A 23,935-nucleotide genomic window follows, 5' to 3' on the forward strand; every position below is an offset into this window, starting at 1 on the left:
TCCAAAATATTGGATTATGAACATGATTAATACTTTACAATCAGAATTAGGTTTCATATCATTGTCCTTAAACAAGAGTACTCTAATACATTTTGACTCCAAATATTTAATCTCCTTATAGAATATCATATATACACAGATTTTCATAAGAATCTGAGGAAGTTGAAAGTCTGAGCAAAATGCAAGGACTTGGATTTTTCTTGATTTTTTTGAAAAAATGGATTTTCTTGAAAATTTCTGTATAGATGCTCTTAAGTATGCTGAATATGATTGCCAGCTTAGCTGAGGTAATAAGGAGGTGTATCTTTGATTTCAAGCATTATAGAAAAAACTGTAGAGCTAGAATAATGTTTGGTTTGTAAGCCATTGTTTAGATTGGTCACTTAAAAGTTACATGTGTGGTGTTGAAAAGAGTGTGGTTGAGAGAGCAGAGGAGGATTTGCTAAGGTGGCTTGGACATAAGGAGAGGGTGAATGAGGAAAGGTTAACAAAGAAGATATATGTGTCAGAAGTGGAGGGAACAGGGAGACCAAATTAGAGATGAAAGGATGGAATAAAGAATTTTTAAGCAATTGGGGCCTGAACATGCCAGAGGGTGAAAGGCGTGCAAGGAATAGTGTATTGGAATGATGTGGTATACCGGGGTTGACATGCTGTCAGTGGACTGAACCAGGGCATGTGAAATGTCTGGGATAAACCATAGAAAGATTTGTGGGGCCTGGATGTGGAAATAGAGCTGTGGTTTCGTTGCATTACTCATGACTGCTAGAGACTGAATGTGAATGAATGTGGCCTTTTTTGTCCATTTTCCTGGAATTACCTTGCTGAAGTAGGTGGTAGCGATGCCATTTCATGTAGGGCGGGGTAGTGCTAGGAATGGATGATGGTGACTATCAGTGTATCACATCCTTCCAGTTCACTTTATTCCTTGCACGCCTCCCACCCTTCTGTATGTTCAGTCCCCGATCGCTCAAAATCTTTTTCACTCCATCCTTCCACCTCCATTTTGGTCTTCTGCTTCTTCTTGTTCCATCCACCTCTGACACATATATCCTCTCTTTGTCATTCTTTCCATATGTCCAAACGATTTCAACGTGCCCTTTTCTGCTCTCTCAACCATACTCTTTTTATTTCCACACTTCTCTCTTATCCTTGCATTACTTACTCAATCAAACCACCTCACACCACATATTGTCCTCAAACATTTCTTTTCCAACACATCCGCCCTTCTCCGTACGACCCTATCTATAGCCCATGCCTTGTAGCCATATAACATTGTTGGAACTACTAATCCGTCAAACATACCCATTTTTGCTCTCTTAGATAATGTTCTCTTCTTCCACACATTCTTCACCACTCCCAGAACCTTTGCCCCGTCCCCCACCTTGTGACTCACTTCCGATTCCATGGTTCCATCCACTGCTGAGTCTACTTTCAGATATGTAAAACACATCATATCATCAGGGGAGATACAAGAGAGAAATATAACAGTCAGTTGATATGCAATGAAGAGACATAGCTAGGACGCCATTTGGTAAACAAGTGACTACCTAAATGGAGGTCGAGTGTGTTCAAGTCTGGCCTCAAATTTATTATAAACTTACTATGTGGACAAGAACGGGAACTGGTAACAAATTTTATCAATGTTAAAGCTATGCAATTTGTATGTACCTTTACTATTATTAATGTTACAATTCTTTGTGTATTTAATAATAGAGGATTCAATGATATTTCTCTTGGTTAAGGAGTTAGATTTGATAACTGAGATGGCATTACTCCACTCAGTACAATGATCATAATTTCTAACATGATTAAACAGAGCATTTTATTCTTGTCCTGTTCTTATTTACGTTGCCTAAGTCTAACAGAAAGATCCTTACCAGTCTGCCCAGCATAAAACTTATCACAATTTCTACATGGTACTCTATAGATGCATCCTGCAGAACTTTCTGGTGAGTCCCTGATTAAGATATTCTTTATAGGATTGTTGCTGCTGAAGTCAGCATGTATGATAAAGGATTTAAGCAACATGGGAAGTAAAACTGTTATTAAAAGGGACAACTAAAAGGTTCTTGAATGTTAAGGGGAGTTGGGTTCAACTGTATAGAATTATTTCTTTGCCAACTTAAGGGATTTATCAGTGAAATGTGGATCCAATAGAATATATCTTCTCAAACTCATCATCAATAAACTGGACTGCAAATATGTATTGTCCTAAGGAACATAAGACTGGATGGTGATAATTTAACTGTCATGTTGAGCTAAGAAATAATGGATATATGAGCATACATTGGTAAGTTTTCTGTATATGTTAAACTTAAAATTGTTTCCATCCCTATAGATCATGCGGTCTAAAAATGGTAACACCATTATTTTCAATTTTTACAGTGAAGTTGATGAAAGGTACTTGATATTTAAATAAAGGGAGGAATGTTTGTAAATTTTCATTTGTTGGCCAAACACAAAGAACATCATCTACATACCAAATTGCATTAGAAGGTAAGATATCCTTTAGTAACTTTGTTTCAAAGAATTCCATTTAAAGATTACTTAATAAAGGTGAAAGAGGATGGTTTTTGATGGATCAGCCTCCCCCTATTTCTCTATCAGCACTGGTGTTTCTCAAGGGTCTGTCTTATCCCCTAGGCTTTTTCTCCTTTTTATCAATGATTTCCTTTCTTCTGCAAATAGCTAAATGCACTCTTACACTGATAACACAACACTGCATTCGTCCACATCCTTTGTTTCTTTTTCTCCTTCTCTCACTGGATCAGCATCTCATCTCGACACAAACTCCCTCAGTAAACTCAGACTTGAACAGGATATATCAATGAGATAGACAAAATCTGGTTGAGTTTAATGCCTCCAAGACCCAGTTTCTGCCCATCTCTCTATCAGAAACTCCTCACAACTCTCATCTCCTTTGATGGTTCTGTAATTCCACCTCTTGACTCAATGAACAAACGTGTTATTATTGTAACTTCCTCTCATTTTTGGAAACCCATATCATGGAAGTAGCTAAGTTGGTCTCCAAGAAAAAGGAAGTCCTGCTTAGATTTTTTCTTTTGAACTGTTGCTCCATGTATACAAAGGATTAATTCAACATTGTTTGGAGTGCTGATTTCTTACCTGGGGTGGTTCTATCTATGTATCCGTGACAGAGTTGAGTGGAAAGTGGTTCGACTTATAAACTCTCCTAGACTAACTTCCAGACTTGACCCATATGCCCTATGCTGCAATGTTGGTTCATTTGCCATCTTCTGTAGTCATTACTTTGGGTTTTGCTCCCAAGAGCAGGCTGCTTGAGTTTCCCCACAACTAACTGGGCCATGCAATAATCAGCAAACTGCTGTGTCACATGATTACTGTGTGGCTGTTGGCAACTTAAGAGTGGGCCATTTTGATGATTGTTTCTTTCCCTACACCTCAAAGTTTTTGAACTCTCCACCATCTCATGTCTTTTCCAATGACTACAACCTGGCACATTTAAAATGACAGGTTTTTCACTACCTCAAAAACTAGTAAAAAGTTTTCCTTGTCTCCTCTTTTTCCCCTTTCATAATCCTCTTTATATTTCAGCAAAGGCCTGGCCTTGATGTGCACTTTTTTCCATGACTAGAGCCTCCAGCATAAAAGAAATGCAGATTTTTGATAAGTACTAAGGGGATTCAAGACCTCCAGGCCCACTTCTTCCTCTCACACCATGCCTCACCACCACCTCAAACCTTGATCACCACACCCTCCCTGGCTACTGTGCCCTTTATCACCACTACTACACCCACCTTCACTGCCACCATTCCCACTCTCCATGGCCACCTCACCACCACCACTCCATCTACAGATGGGCAGATGAAACTTATTGGTATTTAATGAAGAGAAGTTTGAACAAATAAGTTCTTGCCTTTCTGTCTCACCCTCAAGTGGACTGATCTTATTTTGTCAGCAAACATACAGTCTCTCTGTGTCACAGAAGCACTTAACAACACTTAAACTCACACAACTCATTCTTTTTAACTAGATTTTCGTGTGGTGAGCTTTTTGCCAAAAGGCAAAACGGTAGGAACAATAGATAGAAGTAGTAGATAGGAACATTTGACAGGATTGTTAATTCGATGTGGTTGGTAGGAACATTAGGGAGAAGTAGTAGGTTGGAACATTAGGTAGAAGTAGTCAGTAGGAACATAGATTTGAAGCCTATTGTGTTGTATGAATGCTAAGTATTAATGTTCATATTTTTCAGGAAATAATAAAAAACAAGCAGTGTGGATATGATGTTAGAAAGCAGGATTATGTAAGTAGAATGAAATTTTTCTTTTATAAAGTAAAAAGTTTTTGAAATATGTTAATTTTCCTGGTTATGACTGCAGATATACCTTCAGTGAAGCAGGTGTTTCATAGCCAGTATAAATTGTCTTTCATGTCATGGAATGATAGCTCAGTATCTGGAATAAATCTTGTTTATATACCACTGACTAGAGTAGGTTGTGTATGTTAATAATGTAGTTTAATCTTTTCTGTCTGTGATGAGGAAGGGAGTACTCAGTCATACCTAGTGATATTAGAGATAAAGAGTATTGATATTAATCTTGATGCTGTTAGTAAATGCTTTTTTTGTAATTGATAAACTTTGATTAGGGTGTAGTAAGAAGGCAGGATTTACATTGCTGATAGAAATTAGTTTGAAGGAGTTGCTTTGTAACATAGTTTGCCATTATGTTCGATGCTTGTGAATACAGTATGTAACATACACTTTGATACTAGTGTTTCTCTCAGTTTTGACTGAGTACTGTTAGTATTGTATTTCTTGATTATAAGCTGTTCATTATATTCATTTTATATTGACATATTACATCTTGGAGGTAACATGTACTGGTGATTGGTTTAAGCCTTGCTTTGAACTGCAGAGGATTATACTTATAATCATATGATGGTGAACAGTATTTTCAGATACCTTTAGTGTTGTGAGCTGGAGACATCAGCATTCTGTATGTTATTTTCAGTGTGTATGGTCACCAGTTGTAATATTTGCCTTGATATTTTAAAACTGTAAGACAGCCACATTACTGAACCTTTTGTGGCAGGGTTAACATTGCTTGCACAGCCACACTGTTATGGAGTGCATCCTGGACCAAGGCAGGATAAGCAAGAAAAGTGATTTATTGTACAGTAGAGCCCCTAACTAAGCTGACCTTTGTTATTTGGATAGATATTTTTAAAAACTTGTGTAGTTTTATCAATCTCTTTATTGCAATGGAAACATTAAAATGCTTCCTTTGCTGTCAAATAAACTCACAACACTAAAGTGTAGATTGGTAGATTACTAAGGTTCCTGGTGTTAAGTGACAGCATGGTTATCTGGAAATAGCTACTTGAATAAGTATCTTTTACCTTATTCTAAATACAGACAAATCTAAAATAATTTTTCTATTTTTTTGTGTTTGCCATAAACAAATACCATAAGGTGAGTGGTTAATGGATTTCTTTCTTAGATAAACAAACTGCATTTGATTTTGCTGATACACTAGCATAAACTAAAATGGTGATGGGATGTGTGGGATCCACAGCAGGGTGATCGGTCCCTCGTTATTTACGATCGTGGATGTCTGCGAGCAGGTGAAGATTGGATAGAATCGAACCTAGTGCCTGTGGCGGGTGTAGCAGTTGGGGTGGCGGTATTGCAGGTAGGCGGTGTTAGGGATTCCACCAACACTAAACCATATCAAATGTACAAATGGAGATTTCATTGTTTAAGCCTCTGCATGATAGTAGTGCATGTTTCTAGATGCTTGAGTATAATATTTTTCTTGTTAGTATTGTTGTAGATACTTTATGTATTTTTCTTTTGGGCCTATTAGCATTAGACATATTTATTACAAGCATTATCATGTTTCATTGCAAATCACTCTGCTAGAGCTTAACAGTATATTGTTCATCTCATGTGATCTCTGTTTTTGGGTGATGATTTTGTTTAATAAAAGCATCACTATTATATCAGCATGCAATAATTGACAATGCCAAGCTCATTCTTTGATAGTACATTTATAGCATGTTTCAGTCATAAGTTGGTTGATGCACTTGCTTGATGGTATCTTAGCTTGTGATTCTTAACTGAAATTGCATGGGATAGTTAAGCCTGTACTTAAAAATATCTTTGAAGGTATGACAGTATTACCAATTTGCTCCCTTCTGCTACAGCGACTGGATGCATCACATATATATCAAAAAGGCTGCTTACAAGCAGGGGAAGAGTGGTTAGAAAGAAATCTGCTCTTTGTTGCTGGTGTAGCAGTAGGTGTGGCTTTCTTGCAGGTGAGTTTGAAACAGAGTACCATTTTATTATTATTTTTTTTATTATACTTTGTCGCTGTCTCCCGCGTTTGCGAGGTAGCACAAGGAAACAGACAAAAGAAATGGCCCAACCCCCCCCATACACATGTATATACATACGTCCACACATGCAAATATACATACCTACACAGCTTTCCATGGTTTACCCCAGATGCTTCACATGCCTTGATTCAATCCACTGACAGCACGTCAACCCCGGTATACCACATCGCTCCAATTCACTCTATTCCTTGCCCTCCTTTCACCCTCCTGCATGTTCAGGCCCCGATCACACAAAATCTTTTTCACTCCATCTTTCCACCTCCAATTTGGTCTCCCTCTTCTCCTCGTCCCCTCCACCTCCGACACATATATCCTCTTGGTCAATCTTTCCTCACTCATTCTCTCCATGTGCCCAAACCACTTCAAAACACCCTCTTCTGCTCTCTCAACCACGCTCTTTTTATTTCCACACATCTCTCTTACCCTTACGTTACTCACTCGATCAAACCACCTCACACCACACATTGTCCTCAAACATCTCATTTCCAGCACATCCATCCTCCTGCGCACAACTCTATCCATAGCCCACGCCTCGCAACCATACAACATTGTTGGAACCACTATTCCTTCAAACATACCCATTTTTGCTTTCCGAGATAATGCTCTCGACTTCCACACATTCTTCAAGGCCCCCAGAATTTTCGCCCCCTCCCCCACCCTATGATCCACTTCCGCTTCCATGGTTCCATCCGCTGCCAGATCCACTCCCAGATATCTAAAACACTTCACTTCCTCCAGTTTTTCTCCATTCAAACTCACCTCCCAATTGACTTGACCCTCAACCCTACTGTACCTAATAACCTTGCTCTTATTCACATTTACTCTTAACTTTCTTCTTCCACACACTTTACCAAACTCAGTCACCAGCTTCTGCAGTTTCTCACATGAATCAGCCACCAGCGCTGTATCATCAGCGAACAACAACTGACTCACTTCCCAAGCTCTCTCATCCCCAACAGACTTCATACTTGCCCCTCTTTCCAAAACTCTTGCATTTACCTCCCTAACAGCCCCATCCATAAACAAATTAAACAACCATGGAGACATCACACACCCCTGCCGCAAATCTACATTCATTGAGAACCAGTCACTTTCCTCTCTTCCTACACGTACCAACAGAGTACCAACATTTTACAAATAAAGTTTGAAATTCAGTTGTATGTATTGATTTCACATAAAAGGTGTAGATGATAGAGAAGACTTTTTTTTTTTTTGAGACATGAGCAAAGTTGGCATAAATGTTATGGTGGTCAAGACTCCATGTTGCTCTAAGGCTTGATATTATGTACTGGTAAAGTAGTTACAGTGAAACCCCGTTCTGCTTAAAGTTGTGACGAAGAAAATTATTAGAAAAGTCTGAGTTAAAGCCCCATGATGCCCTGAGACTTTATATTAGGACTGTGATGCCCTGAGACTTGATATTAGGTAAACTGTCAAAGGACTTACAGTGAAACTTAATGGACTGATTGGGGAGAGAAGCAGTCCAGTAGAAGCCAGATTCCATTATTACATTCCCCAGGGGCACTAGGAACTCAGTATTTGTACTGTCAACTTTCCTTGGCCCAACTGGGATATGATGTTCTGTAGGTCTCCTGTTCTTGAAGCTGGAGGTGTTAGGAAGTAGCAAAGGCTACTCAAAACAAGAAAAAAATAACTCCTATAGTGGATTTGAAATCACTTGAATAACCTGGGAACTTAACATGTTTCATTTTCCCATGGATTAGAGGGATATGTTTGAAGGAATAGTAGCTTAAACAATGTTATATGGTTACGAGGCATGGGCTATAGATAGGGTTGTGGGGAGGAGCATGGATGTGTTGGAAATAAAATGTTTGAGGAAAATATGTGATATGAGGTGGTTTGATCGAGTAAGTGATGAAAGGGTAAGAGATGTGTGGTAGTAAAAAGAGTTTGGTTGAGAGAGCAGAAGAGGGTGTTTTGAAATGGTTTGGTCACATGGAGAGAGTGAGTGAGGAAAGATTGACAAAGAGGATATATGTGTCAGAGGTGGAGGGAACGAGGAGAAGTAGGAGACCATATTGGAGGTGGAAAGATGGAGTGAAAAAGATTTTGAGTGATCGGGGCTTGAACATGCAGGAGGGTGGAAAGGCGTGCAAGGAATAGAGTGAATTGGAACAATGTGGTATACCGGGGTCGACGTGCTGTCAATGGATTGAACCAGGGCATGTGAAGCATCTGGGGTAAACCATGGAAAGTTTTGTGGGGTCTGGATGTGGAAGGGGAGCTGTGGTTTCAGTGCATTATACATGACAGCTAGAGATTGAGTGAGAACGATTGTGGCTTTTGTTGTCTTTTCCTAGCGCTACCTTGCACACATGAGGGGGGAGGGGGTTTTCATTTCATGTGTGGCGGGGTGGCAGTGGGAATGAATAAGGGCAGACAGTATGAATTATGTACATGTGTATATATGTATATGTCTATGTGTGTATATATATATATGTATACGTTGAGATGTATAGGTATGTATATGTGCGTGTGTGGACATGTATGTATATACATGTGTATGTGGGTGGGTTGGGCCATTCTTTTGTCTGTTTCCTTGCGCTACCTCGCTAACGCGGGAGACAGCGACAAAGTATAATAAAAAAGAAAGTGCCGTATATGAGTCATGGTGAAGTGCTGGAGGATAGGCAAAATGCATGCATAGTGCCAGTGTACAAAGGCAAAGGGGATAAAGGTGAGTGTTCAAACTACAGAAGCATAAGTTTCTTGAGTATTTCTGGGAAATTACATGGGAGGGTATTGATTGAGAGGGTGAAGGCACGTACAGAGCATCAAACTGGGGAAGAGCAGTGTGGTTTCAGAATTGGTAGAGGATTTGTGGATCAGGCATTTGCTCTGAAGAATATGTGTAAGAAATACTTAGAAAAACAGATTGATGTGTATGAAGCATTTATGGATCTAGAGAAGGCATATGATAGGGTTGATAGAGATGCTTTGTGGAAGGTTTTTAGAGTATATGGTGTAGGAGTAAGTTGCTAGAAGCAGTGAAAAATTTTACCAAGGATGTAAGGCACATGTATGAGTAAGAAGAGAGGAGAGTGATTGGTTCCCAGTGAATGTTGGTCTACAGCAGGGGTGTATGATGTCCCCATGGTTGTTTAATTTGTTTATGGTCATGGTGGTTAGGGAGGTAAATGCAAGAGTTTTGGACAGAGGGGTGAGTATGCAGTCTGTTGGGATGAGAGGGCTTGGGAAGTGAGTCAGTTGTGGTTTGCAGATAACACAGCTCTGGTGGCAGATTCATGTGAGAAACTTCAGAAGTTGGTGACTGAGTTTGGAAAAGTGTGTGAAAGGAGAAAGTTGAGAGTAAATGTAAGTAAGAGGAAGGTTATTAGGTTCAGTAGGGTTGAGGGACAAGTTAATTGGGATGTAAGTTTGAATAGAGAAAAATTGGCGGAAGGAAAGTGTTTTAGATATCTGGGAGTAGACGTAGCAGCGAATAGAACCATGGAAGTAGAAGTGAGTCACAAGATGGGGGAGGGGGCGAAGGTTCTGGGAGCAGTAAAGAATGTGTGGAAGGAGAGAACGTTATCTTAGAGAGCAAAAATGGATAAGTTTGAAGGAATAGTAGTTCCAACAGTGTTATATGGTTGCGAGGCATGTACTATAGATGGGGTTGTATGGAGGAGGGTGGATGTGTTGGAAATGAAATGTTTGAGCACAGTGTGTGGTGTGAGGGGGTTTGATCGAGTAAGTAATGTAAGGGTAAGAGAGATGTGTGGAAATAAAAAGAGTGTGGTTGAGAGCGCAGAAGAGGGTGTGTTGAAATGGTTTTGACATATGGAGAGAATGAGTTAGGAAAGATTGACAAAGAGGATGAATGTGTCAGAGGTGGGGGGAGCAAGGAGAAGCAGGATACCAAATTGGAAGTGGATGGATCAAGTGAAAACGATTTTGAGTGCTTGAGGCCTAAACATACAGGAGGGTGAAAGGCGTGCAAAGAATAAAGTGACTTTGAACGATGTGGTATACTGGGGTCGACATGCTGTCATTGGGCTGAAACAGGGCATGTAAATTGTGTGGGGTAAACCTTGGACAGGTCTTTGGAGCCTGGATATGGATAGGGAGCTATGGTTTCGGTGCATTACACATGACAGCTAGAGACTAAGTGTGAACAAATGTGAACTTATTTGTCTGTTTTCCTGGCCCTACCTCACTGAAGCAGGGGGTAGCGATTCTGTTTCGTGTGGGGCAGGGTAGTGCCAGGAATGGATGAAGACAAGCAGGTATGAATATATACATGTGTATATATTCCTATGAGTCCATGGGGAAAATGAAACGTGATAAGTTCCCAAGTGCACTTTCATGAAATAATCACATCATAGGAATATCTTGATCATGCGCAAAATTGTGATCCTTTCCAGTGTGTATATATGTATATGTCTTTATTTATATATATATATATATATATATATATATATATATATATATATATATATATATATATATATATATATATATATATGTATGTATTTATTATTATATATATATATGTATGTATTAATTATTATTATTATTTATATTTATTTTGCTTTGTCGCTGTCTCCCACGTTAGCAAGGTAGCGCAAGGAAACAGACGAAAGAATGGCCCAACCCACCCACATACACATGTATATACATACACGTCCACACATGCACATATACATACCTATACATCTCAACGTATACATATATATACACACACAGACATATACATATATACACATGTACATAATTCATACTGTCTGCCCTTATTCATTCCCATCGCCACCCCGCCACACATGAAATAACAACTCCCTCCCCCCACATGCGCACAAGGTAGCGTTCGGAAAAGACAACAGAGGCCTTATTTGTTCACACTCAGTCTCTAGCTGTCATGTAAATGCACCGATACCACAGTTCCCTTTCCACATCCAGGCCCCACAAAACTTTCCATGGTTTACCCCAGACATTTCACATTCCCTGGTTCAATCCATTGACAGCACATCGACCCCGATATACCACATCGTTCCAATTCACTCTATTCCTTGCACACCTTTCACCATCCTGCATGTTCAGGCCCCGATCGCTCAAAATCCTTTTCACTCCTTCTTTCCACCTCCAATTTGGTCTCCCACTTCTTCTCGTTCCCTCCACTTCTGTCAATCTTTCCTCATTCATTCTCTCCATGTGACCATACCATTTCAAAACACCCTCTTCTGCTCTCTCAGCCACACTCTTTTTATTACCACACATCTCTCTTATCCTTTCATTACTTACTCGATCAAACCACCTCACACCACATATTGTCCACAAACATCTCATTTCCAACACATCCACCCTCCTCTGCACAACTCTATCTATAGCCCACGCCTCGCAACCATATAACATTGTTGGAAGCACTATTCCTTCAAACATACCCGTTTTTGCTTTCTGAGATAATGTTCTCGCCTTCCACACATTTTTCAACGCTCCCAGAACTTTCGCCCCCTCCCCCACCTTGTGACTCACTTCTGCTTCCATGGTTCCATCCGCTGCCAGATCCACTTCCAGATATCTAAAACACTTCACTTCCTCCACTTTTTCTCCTTTCAAACTTACCTCCCAGTTGACCTGTCCCTCAACCCTACTGTACCTAAAAACCTTGCTCTTATTCACGTTTACTCTCAACTTTCTTCTTTCACACACTGTACCAAACTCAATCACCAGCTTCTGCAGTTTCTCACCCAAATCAGCCACCAGCACTGTATCATCAGTGAACAACAACTGACTCACTTCCCAAGCTCTCTCATCCACAACAGACTGCATACTTGCCCCTCTCTCCAAAACTCTTGCATTCACCTCCCTAACAACCCCATCCATAAATAAATTAAACAACCATGGAGACATCATGCACCCCTGCCGCAAACCTACATTCACTGAGAACCAGTCACTTTCCTCTCTTCCTACTCGTACACATCCCTTACACCCTTGATAGAAACTTTTTACTGCTCCTAACAGTTTGCTTCCCACACCATATATTCTTAATATCTTCCTCAGAGCATCTCTATCAACTCTTATCGTATGCTTTCTCCAGGTCCATAAATGCTTCATACAAATCCATTTGCTTTCCTCAGTATTTCTCACATACATTCTTCAAAGGAAACACCTGATCCACACATCCTCTACCACTTCTGAAACCACACTGCTCTTACCCAATCTGATGCTCTGTACATGCCTTCACCCTCTCTATTAATACTCCCATATAATTTCCTAGGAATACCCAACAAATTTATACCTGTGTAATTTGAGCACTCACCTTTATCCCCTTTGCCTTTGTACAATGGCACTATGCATGCATTCCGCCAATCCTGAGGCACCTCACCATGAGTTACACATACATTGAATATCCTTACCTACCAGTCAACAACACAGTCACCCCCTTTTTTAATAAATTCCACTGCAATGCCATCCAAACCCACTGCCTTGCCAGCTTTCATCTTCCGCAAAGCTTTTACTACCTCTTCTCTGTTTACCAAATCATTCTCCCTAACCCTCTCACTTTGCACACCACCTCGACCAAAACCCCCTGTATCTGCCACTCTATCGTCAAACACCTTCAACAAACCTTCAAGATACCTAACTCCATCTCCTCACATCACCACTACTTGTTATCACCTCCCCATTTGCCCCCTTCACTGATGTTCCCATTTGTTCCCTTGTCTTACTCATTTTATTTACCTCCTTCCAAAACATCTTTTTATTCTCCCTAGAATTTAATGATACTTTCACCCCAACTCTCATTTGCCCTCTTTTTCACCTCTTGCACCTTTCTCTTGACCTCTTGCCTCTTTCTTTTATACATCTCCCAGTCATTTGCATTATTTCTCTGCAAAAATCGTGCAAATGCCTCTCTATTCTCTTTCACTAATAATCTTACTTCTTCATCCCACCACTCACTACCCTTTGTAATCTGCCCACCTCCCACGCTTCTCATGCCACAAACATCTTTTGCGCAAGCCATCACTGCTTCCCTAAATACATCCCATTCCTCTCCCACTCCCCGTATGTCCTTTCTTCTCACCTTTTTCCATTCTGTACTCAGTCTCTCCTGGTACTTCCTCACACAAGTCTCCTTCCCAAGCTCACTTACTCTCACCACTCTCTTCACCCCAACATTCTCTCTTCTTTTCTGAAACCCTCTACAAATCTTCACCTTCGCCTCTACAAGATAATGATCAGACATCCCTCCAGTTGCACCTCTCAGCACATTAATATCCAAAAGTCTCTCTTTCGTATGCCTATCAATTAACACGTGATCCAGTAACGCTCTCTAGCCATCTCTCCTACTTACATATGTATACTTATGTATATATATATATATATATATATATATATATATATATATATATATATATATATATATTTTTTTTCTAAATTGTTTCTTACATTTTTCATATGTATATATATGTATGTGTGTGTGTGTGTGTGTATGTGCATATGTGTGTGTGTGTGTGTGTGTGTGTGTATATGTATATATATATGTATATTATCCCTGGGGATAGGGGTGAAAGAATACTTCCCACGTATTCCTCACGTGTCGTAGAAAGCGACGAGAGGGGACGGGAGCGGGGGGCCGGAAATCCTCCCCTCCTTGTATTAACTTTCTAAAATGGGAAACAGAAGAAGGAGTCACGCGGGGAGTGATCATCCTCCTCGAAGGCTCAGAGTGGGGTGCCTAAATGTGTGTGGATGTAACCAAGATGTGAAAAAAGGAGAGATAGGTAGTATGTTTGAGGAAAGGAACCTGGATGTTTTGGCTCTGAGTGAAACGAAGCTCAAGGGTAAAGGGGAAGAGTGGTTTGGAAATGTCTGGGGAGTGAAGTCAGGGGTTAGTGAGAGGACAAGAGCAAGGGAAGGAGTAGCAATACTCCTGAAACAGGAGTTGTGGGAGTATGTGATAGAATGTAAGAAAGTAAATTCTCGATTAATATGGGTAAAATTGAAAGTTGATGGAGAGAGGTGGGTGATTATTGGTGCATATGCACCTGGGCATGAGAAGAAAGATCATGAGAGGCAAGTGATTTGGGAGCAGCTAAATGAGTGTGTTAGCGGTTTTGATGCACGAGACCGGGTTATAGTGATGGGTGATTTGAATGCAAAGGTGAGTAATGTGGCAGTTGAGGGAATAATTGGTATGCATGGGGTGTTCAGTGTTGTAAATGGAAATGGTGAAGAGCTTGTAGATTTATGTGCTGAAAAAGGACTGATGATTGGGAATACCTGGTTTAAAAAGCGAGATATACATAAGTATACTTATGTAAGTAGGAGAGATGGCCAGAGAGCGTTATTGGATTACGTGTTAATTGACAGGCGTGCGAAAGAGAGACTTTTGGATGTTAATGTGCTGAGAGGTGCAACTGGAGGGATGTCTGATCATTATCTTGTGGAGGCTAAGGTGAAGATTAGTATGGGTTTTCAGAAAAGAGGAGTGAATGTTGGGGTGAAGAAGGTGGTGAGAGTAAGTGAGCTTGGGAAGGAGACCTGTGTGGGGAAGTACCAGGAGAGACTGTGTACAGAATGGAAAAAGGTGAGAACAATGGAAGTAAGGGGAGTGGGGGAGGAATGGGATGTATTTAGGGAATCAGTGATGGATTGCGCAAAAGATGCTTGTGGCATGAGAAGAGTGGGAGGTGGGCTGTTTAGAAAGGGTAGTGAGTGGTGGGATGAAGAAGTAAGAGTATTAGTGAAAGAGAAGAGAGAGGCATTTGGACGATTTTTGCAGGGAAAAAATGCAATTGAGTGGGAAAAGTATAAAAGAAAGAGACAGGAGGTCAAGAGAAAGGTGCAAGAGGTGAAAAAAAGGGCAAATGAGAGTTGGGGTGAGAGACTATCAGTAAATTTTAGGGAGAATAAAAAGATGTTCTGGAAGGAGGTAAATAGGGTGCGTAAGACAAGGGAGCAAATGGGAACTTCAGTGAAGGGCGTCAATGGGGAGGTGATAACAAGTAGCGGTGATGTGAGAAGGAGATGGAATGAGTATTTTGAAGGTTTGTTGAATGTGTCTGATGACAGAGTGGCAGATATAGGGTGTTTTGGTCGAGGTGGTGTGCAAAGTGAGAGGGTTAGGGAAAATGATTTGGTAAACAGAGAAGAGGTAGTAAAAGCTTTAGCGGAAGATGAAAGCCGGCAAGGCAGCAGGTTTGGATGGTATTGCAGTGGAATTTATTAAGAAAGGGGGTGACTGTATTGTTGACTGGATGGTAAGGTTATTTAATGTATGTATGACTCATGGTGAGGTGCCTGAGGATTGGCGGAATGCGTGCATAGTGCCATTGTACAAAGGCAAAGGGGATAAGAGTGAGTGCTCAAATTACAGAGGTATAAGTTTGTTGAGTATTCCTGGTAAATTATATGGGAGGGTATTGATTGAGAGGGTGAAGGCATGTACAGAGCATCAGATTGGGGAAGAGCAGTGCGGTTTCAGAAGTGGTAGAGGATGTGTGGATCAGGTGTTTGCTTTGAAGAATGTATGTGAGAAATACTTAGAAAAGCAAATGGATTTGTATGTAGCATTTATGGATCTGGAGAAGGCATATGATAGAGTTGATAGAGATGCTCTGTGGAAGGTATTAAGAATATATGGTGTGGGAGGCAAGTTGTTAGAAGCAGTGAAAAGTTTTTATCGAGGATGTAAGGCATGTGTACGTGTAGGAAGAGAGGAAAGTGATTGGTTCTCAGTGAATGTAGGTTTGCGGCAGGGGTGTGTGATGTCTCCATGGTTGTTTAATTTGTTTATGGATGGGGTTGTAAGGGAGGTAAATGCAAGAGTCCTGGAAAGAGGGGCAAGTATGAAGTCTGTTGGGGATGAGAGAGCTTGGGAAGTGAGTCAGTTGTTGTTCGCTGATGATACAGCGCTGGTGGCTGATTCATGTGAGAAACTGCAGAAGCTGGTGACTGAGTTTGGTAAAGTGTGTGGAAGAAGAAAGTTGAGAGTAAATGTGAATAAGAGCAAGGTTATTAGGTACAGTAGGGGTGAGGGTCAAGTCAATTGGGAGGTGAGTTTGAATGGAGAAAAACTGGAGGAAGTGAAGTGTTTTAGATATCTGGGAGTGGATCTGTCAGCGGATGGAACCATGGAAGCAGAAGTGGATCATAGGGTGGGGGAGGGGGCGAAAATTTTGGGAGCCTTGAAAAATGTGTGGAAGTCGAGAACATTATCTCGGAAAGCAAAAATGGGTATGTTTGAGGGAATAGTGGTTCCAACAATGTTGTATGGTTGCGAGGCGTGGGCTATGGATAGAGATGTGCGCAGGAGGATGGATGTGCTGGAAATGAGATGTTTGAGGACAATGTGTGGTGTGAGGTGGTTTGATCGAGTAAGTAACGTAAGGGTAAGAGAGATGTGTGAAAATAAAAAGAGCGTGGTTGAGAGAGCAGAAGAGGGTGTTTTGAAGTGGTTTGGGCACATGGAGAGAATGAGTGAGGAAAGATTGACCAAGAGGATATATGTGTCGGAGGTGGAGGGAACGAGGAGAAGAGGGAGACCAAATTGGAGGTGGAAAGATGGAGTGAAAAGGATTTTGTGTGATCGGGGCCTGAACATGCAGGAGGGTGAAAGGAGGGCAAGGAATAGAGTGAATTGGAGCGATGTGGTATACAGGGGTTGACGTGCTGTCAGTGGATTGAATCAAGGCATGTGAAGCGTCCGGGGTAAACCATGGAAAGCTGTGTAGGTATGTATATTTGCGTGTGTGGACGTATGTATGTACATGTGTATGGGGGGGGGTTGGGCCATTTCTTTCGTCTGTTTCCTTGCGCTACCTCGCAAACACGGGAGACAGCGACGAGGTATAAAAAAAAAAAAAAAAAAAAAAAATATGTATATGTATATGTGTTTGTATGGATGTTTACGCATATATATGAGTGGATGGACCTTTTTTCCTCTGTTTCTTGGCCTTACCTCGCTGATGCGGGGAACAGCAATCAAGTAATGATAATATGAATATGCCATCAGTGGACTGAACTAGGCAAGTGGAACTTCCAGAATAAGGAATGGAAATGTGTGTGGGGCCTGGATGTGGATAGGGAGCTGTGGTTTCGATGCATTACACATGGCATCTTGTGTATGGATGTGAGTGGATGTGGCTTTTGTTCATTTGTTTCCTGGTGCTACATCACTCATGCATGGGGTGGTGAAGCTGTTTCCTGTAGGGAAGAGTGGCACTGGGAATGGATAAAGGCAAGCAAGCTTGAATATGTACATGTGCATGTATGTATATGTATGTGTGTAAAATAAGATATATTTATTGTCAAATGGCATTCATGATACAAAATGAAATTCTTTGTGGCTAGAAGCTCAATTCAAAGTTAAAAAGTGTAAGAATTATATAATAAAAATTCTCAGATATCACATAAAAGTACCACATAAGATATCACATGAAAAATCATATATTGCACTCATAAACTATATCACAGAGGAGTTACAGCATCTTTAGTTGGTTAAACAGTAGAATGGTTTTTGGTACAATTGATTTCCTAAATTTATCAGTGTGCTGTTTAGGTAGAGACAGTCTTCTTCCTGACCTTGAAAGTACATAGTATTGGTGTAGAGGATGGGTTGCATCTTGCATGATCTCCACCTGCTTCGTTGCACTTTCCTGATGCAGCATACCTGATGTTTTAGTGTTTGTATCCAATTTCCTAGCTTTCTTGAAAAATTTCTCTAGTTTATTTTTATCTTTACTGATTAGCTTGCCATGCCAGGCAGTAATTGATAAATATAAAATTGATTCTATAAGTGACCTATAAAAATGATTCATTATTGCATTTTTTATGGTGACCTGTTAAAAAGATTGATTATTGCTTTTTTTTTTCATACATATTGGCCATTTCCTGCATTAGCGAGGTAGCGTTAAGAGCAGGGCTGAGACTTAGAGAGAAAATCCTCACTTGGCCCCCTTCTCTGTTCCCTCTTTTGGAAAAGTAAAAACTGGAGGGGAGGATTTCCAGCCCCCTACTCCCTCCCCTTTTAGTCGCCTTCTATGACACGCAGGGAATACACGAGAAGTATTCTTTCTCCCCTATCCTAGGGATAGTTAAGATACGTACAAAGTGCAGTCTTTGATTACATTTCTTATACACCACATGAGTATTTGCTCCAACTTTTAACTGATCATCTGTGATAAAGCTTAGATACTTGGTCTGACTCTCTCTTTCTACATTTTCATCTTTATTTATAATTAAGTCTGGTATGTGTAGTTTTTTGTCCTAAAATTTATTATCATCTCTTTAGTTTTCTATACAATCAAGGGCAGATAATTTGTTTTACACCACTCAACAAAGCAACTAACCTGTGCAGTATAATCATTGATATTATCATTTACAATTTTTCTATGATTACTGTATCATCAGTATATTTGTAAATAGTGCATTTGCTAAAAACTCTTCTACAGTAATCAGTATACAAACTGAACAAAGTGGGGGGACATGCACATCCCTGGGGTGCACCTCTATTGGTAAATATTATGTTGGACTTATTGTTATCTATCTTAGTATACTATGGCCTCTATGTTAAAAAGCTGAGGATCCATTTTAGTAAGTTACAGTTTACATTCATTCCTAATGATTTATTTTTAAAAAAAATTGTGGCTTGATTGTATGAAAGGCAAAGTTAAAATCATTGTATAAGATTCTTGCTTGTGAGTTATGTTTTTCTAAATGTTTGCTAATCTCATTCATAAAAGTTAACCTTACATCCAGCACACTCCTATTTTTACAATACGCATACTGCAGTGGATCTGTGAAATCATTTATGCTATTACACAAATAGTTTCTCATTATGTCTTCAAGACATTTCATAATATTTGATGTTAAAACAAAAGGTCTGAAATCGTTGAACACTTTAGGAAATGAGATTTAGGCGATTGGCTTTATTTCTGACAATTTTTATGGCAGGCACTACCCCCTGATCTGGTGAGTCCTGAAATAGTTGGTGACATATGGATGCCATTTGTTCAGCACAGTGTTTAGTTAAAGTCTTGGCTAGCACACTATCTGGCCCTGTAGCCTTTCCAGGCCTTATATGCTTCAGACTGCAGTACATGTTTATGCGTTCATCTGTTTCCTGGCGCTACTTGCTGACTTGGGAAGTGGCGGTCAAGTATGATGATAAGAATAATAATAATGATGGTAATAATGATAATTATAATAATAATAATAATGATGATAATAATAATAATAATGATTATAATAATAATAATAATAATAATTATAATAATAATAGGGGAGAAAGAATACTTCCCACGTTTTCCCTGCGTGTCGTAGAAGGCGACTAAAAGGGAAGGGAGCGGGGGGCTGGAAATCCTCCCCTCTCGTTTTTTTTTTTTTTTAATTTTCCAAAAGAAGGAACAGAGAAGAGGGCCAGGTGAGGATATTCCCTCAAAGGTCCAGTCCTCTGTTCTTAACGCTACCTCGCTATCGCGGGAAATGGCGAATAGTATGAAAAAAAAAAAAAATTATAATAATAATAATGATAATAATAATAATGATAATATTCTTTCTCCCCTATCCCTAGGGATAGGGGAGAAAGAATACTTCCCACGTATTCCCTGCGTGTCATAGAAGGCGACTAAAAGGGGAGGGAGCGGGTGGCTGGAAATCCCCCCTCTTGTTTTTTTTTAATTTTCCAGAAGAAGGAACAGAGAAGGGGGCCAGGTGAGGATATTCCCTCTAAGGCCCAGTCCTCTGTTCTTAACGCTACCTCGCTAATGCGGGAAATGGCGAATAGTATGAAAGAAAAGAAAGAATAATGATAATGATAATAATAATGAAGGTGAAATCACACATCAGTAGGAGTTCATACAATTTTATTTACCATGTAATTTTTCTATACATGTGGCATGACATGTTTCGTGGAAACAATCCACCTCATCAGGTGCCAGTACTTAACAAAGTTATTTAAATCCCAACATCACACTTGCTTCCTGCTGTCCAACACCAATCTTTATAGACTAAGCACTGTTTTGAAAAATGTGTATGAGAAATACTTAGAAAAACAGATGGATTTGTATGAAGCATTTATGGATCTGGAGGAGGCATATGATAGTGTTGAAAGAGATGCATTTTAGAAGGTCTTAAGAGTATATGGTGTGGGAGGTAAGTTGCTAGATGCAGTGAAAAGTTTGTACAAAGGATGTAAGGCAGGTGTACGAGTAGTAAGAGAGGAGAGTGATTGGTTCCCAGTGAATGTCGGTCTGCAGCAGGGATGTATGATGTCCTCATGGATGTTTGATTTGCTTATGGATGGGGTGGTTAAGGAGGTAAATGCAAGAGTTTTGGAGAGGGGGGGGGCGAGTATGCTGTTAGTTGGGGATAAGGGGACTGGGAAGTGTCAGTTGTTGTTTGCCAATGATACAGCTTTAGTTAATTAGGATGTAAGTTTGAATGGAGAAAAATTGGAAGTGAAATGTTTTAGATATCTGGGAGTGGACTTAGCAGCAAATGGAACCATGGAAGCAGAAGTGAGTCACAGTTTGGGGAGGAGGGCAAAGGTTCTGAGTGTGATGAATGTGTGGAAGGAGAGAATCTTTTTGCAGAGGGTATAAATGGGTATTTTTGTACGAATAGTAGTTCTAATAATGTTGTATGGTTGCAAGACATGGGCTATAATTAAGGTTGTATGGAGGATGATGGGTGTGTTGCACGTGAAATATTTGAGGACAACATTTGGTGTGAGGTGGTTTGATCGAGTAAGTAATGAAAGGGTAGGAGAGATGTGTGGAAATAAAGAGTGTGGTTGAGAGAGCAGAAAAGGGTGTGTTAAAATGGTTTGGACATATGGAGAGAATGAGTGAGGAAAGATTGACAAAGAGGATATATGTGTCAGAAGTGGAGGGAACAAGGAGAAGCGGGAGACCAAATTGGAGTCGGAAGGATGGAGTGAAAAAGATTTTGAGCGATCGAGGCCTGAACATACAGGAGGGTGAGAGGCGTGCAAGGAATAGAGTGAATTGGAACAATGTGGTGTACTGGGGTTGATGTGCTGTCATTTGACTGAACCCGAACATGTGAAACGTCTTGGGTAAACTATGGAAAGGTCTGTGGGGCCTGGATATGGATAGCGCCAGGAAAACAGACAAAATGGCCACATTCATTCACAACTCAGCCTCTAGCTGTCATGTGTAATACACTGAAAAAAGAAAAAAAAAGAATATATATGGAAGGTATTAAGAATATATGGTGTGGGAGGCAAGTTGTTAGAAGCAGTGAAAAGTTTTTATCGAGGATGTAAGGCATGTGTACGTGTAGGAAGAGAGGAAAGTGATTGGTTCTCAGTGAATGTAGGTTTGTGGCAGGGGTGTGTGATGTCTCCATGGTTGTTTAATTTGTTTATGGATGGGGTTGTTAGGGAGGTGAATGCAAGAGTTTTGGAAAGAGGGGCAAGTATGAAGTCTGTTGGGGATGAGAGAGCTTGGGAAGTGAGTCAGTTGTTGTTCGCTGATGATACAGCGCTGGTGGCTGATTCATGTGAGAAACTGCAGAAGCTGGTGACAGAGTTTGGTAAAGTGTGTGAAAGAAGAAAGTTAAGAGTAAATGTGAATAAGAGCGAGGTAATTAGGTACAGTAGGGGTGAGGGTCAAGTCAATTGGGAGGTAAGTTTGAATGGAGAAAAACTGGAGGAAGTAAAGTGTTTTAGATATCTGGGAGTGGATCTGGCAGCGGATGGAACCATGGAAGCGGAAGTGGATCATAGGGTGGGGGAGGGGGGGCGAAAATCCTGGGAGCCTTGAAGAATGTGTGGAAGTCGAGACCATTATCTCGGAAAGCAAAAATGCGTATGTTTGAAGGAATAGTGGTTCCAACAATGTTGTATGGTTGCGAGGCATGGGCTATGGATAGAGTTGTGCGCAGGAGGGTGGATGTGCTGGAAATGAGATGTTTGAGGTGGTTTGATCGAGTAAATAATAATAGGGTAAGAGAGATGTGTGGTAACAAAAAGTGTGTGGTTGAGAGAGCAGAAGAGGATGTTTTGAAATGGTTTGGTCACATGGAGAGAATGAGTGAGGAAAGATTGACCAAGAGGATATATGTGTCAGAGGTGGAGGGAACGAGAAGTGGGAGACCAAATTGGAGGTGGAAAGATGGAGTGAAAAAGATTTTGAGTGATCGGGGCCTGAACATGGAGGAGGGTGAAAGGCGTGCAAGGAATAGAGTGAATTGGAACGATGTGGTGTACCGGGGTCAACATGCTGTCGATGGATTGAACCAGGCAAGTGGAACTTCCAGAATAAGGAATGGAAATGTGTGTGGGGCCTGGATGTGGAAAGGGAGCTGTGGTTTCGATGCATTACACATGGCATCTTGTGTATGGATGTGAGTGGATGTGGCTTTTGTTCATTTGTTTCCTGGTGCTACATCACTCATGCATGGGTGGTGAAGCTGTTTCCTGTAGGGAAGAGTGGCACTGGGAATGGATAAAGGCAAGCAAGCTTGAATATGTACATGTGCATGTATGTATATGTATGTGTGTAAAATAAGATATATTTATTGTCAAATGGCATTCATGATACAAAATGAAATTCTTTGTGGCTAGAAGCTCAATTCAAAGTTAAAAAGTGTAAGAATTATATAATAAAAATTCTCAGATATCACATAAAAGTACCACATAAGATATCACATGAAAAATCATATATTGCACTCATAAACTATATCACAGAGGAGTTACAGCATCTTTAGTTGGTTAAACAGTAGAATGGTTTTTGGTACAATTGATTTCCTAAATTTATCAGTGTGCTGTTTAGGTAGAGACAGTCTTCTTCCTGACCTTGAAAATACATATTATTGGTGTAGAGGATGGGTTGCATCTTGCATGATCTCCACCTGCTTCGTTGCACTTTCCTGATGCAGCATACCTGATGTTTTAGTGTTTGTATCCAATTTCCTAGCTTTCTTGAAAAATTTCTCTAGTTTATTTTTATCTTTACTGATTAGCTTGCCATGCCAGGCAGTAATTGATAAATATAAAATTGATTCTATAAGTGACCTATAAAAATGATTCATTATTGCATTTTTTATGGTGACCTGTTAAAAAGATTGATTATTGCTTTTTTTTTTCATACATATTGGCCATTTCCTGCATTAGCGAGGTAGCGTTAAGAGCAGGGCTGAGACTTAGAGAGAAAATCCTCACTTGGCCCCCTTCGTCTGTTCCCTCTTTTTGGAAAAGTAAAAACTGGAGGGGAGGATTTCCAGCCCCCTACTCCCTCCCCTTTAGTCGCCTTCTATGACACGCAGGGAATACACGAGAAGTATTCTTTCTCCCCTATCCTAGGGATAGTTTAAGATACGTACAAAGTGCAGTCTTTGATTACATTTCTTATACACCACATGAGTATTTGCTCCAACTTTTAACTGATCATCTGTGATAAAGCTTAGATACTTGGTCTGACTCTCTCTTTCTACATTTTCATCTTTATTTATAATTAAGTCTGGTATGTGTAGTTTTTTGTCCTAAAATTTATTATCATCTCTTTAGTTTTCTATACAATCAAGGGCAGATAATTTGTTTTACACCACTCAACAA

At 40.2% G+C, this 23,935-nt stretch overlaps 1 protein-coding gene across 3 annotated transcripts in view; it reads left to right on the plus strand.

Moving 5' to 3' along the window:
- Positions 1-23,935, plus strand: part of Tsp26A (Tetraspanin 26A) — an 82,261-nt gene that overhangs the window by 31,312 nt on the left and 27,014 nt on the right. The window contains exons 7-9 of one of the 3 annotated variants that reach the window (XM_071692292.1): positions 4,241-4,291; positions 5,565-5,681; positions 6,196-6,309. In XM_071692292.1, coding sequence (XP_071548393.1) covers positions 4,241-4,291; positions 5,565-5,681; positions 6,196-6,309 — 282 coding nt within the window. The remainder of the gene's footprint in view (positions 1-4,240; positions 4,292-5,564; positions 5,682-6,195; positions 6,310-23,935) is intronic. The other 2 variants (XM_071692294.1, XM_071692293.1) reach the window with 2 other exon arrangements.

This window comes from Panulirus ornatus, chromosome 52, assembly GCF_036320965.1.
Source record: "Panulirus ornatus isolate Po-2019 chromosome 52, ASM3632096v1, whole genome shotgun sequence".
Taxonomy (NCBI): domain Eukaryota; kingdom Metazoa; phylum Arthropoda; class Malacostraca; order Decapoda; family Palinuridae; genus Panulirus; species Panulirus ornatus.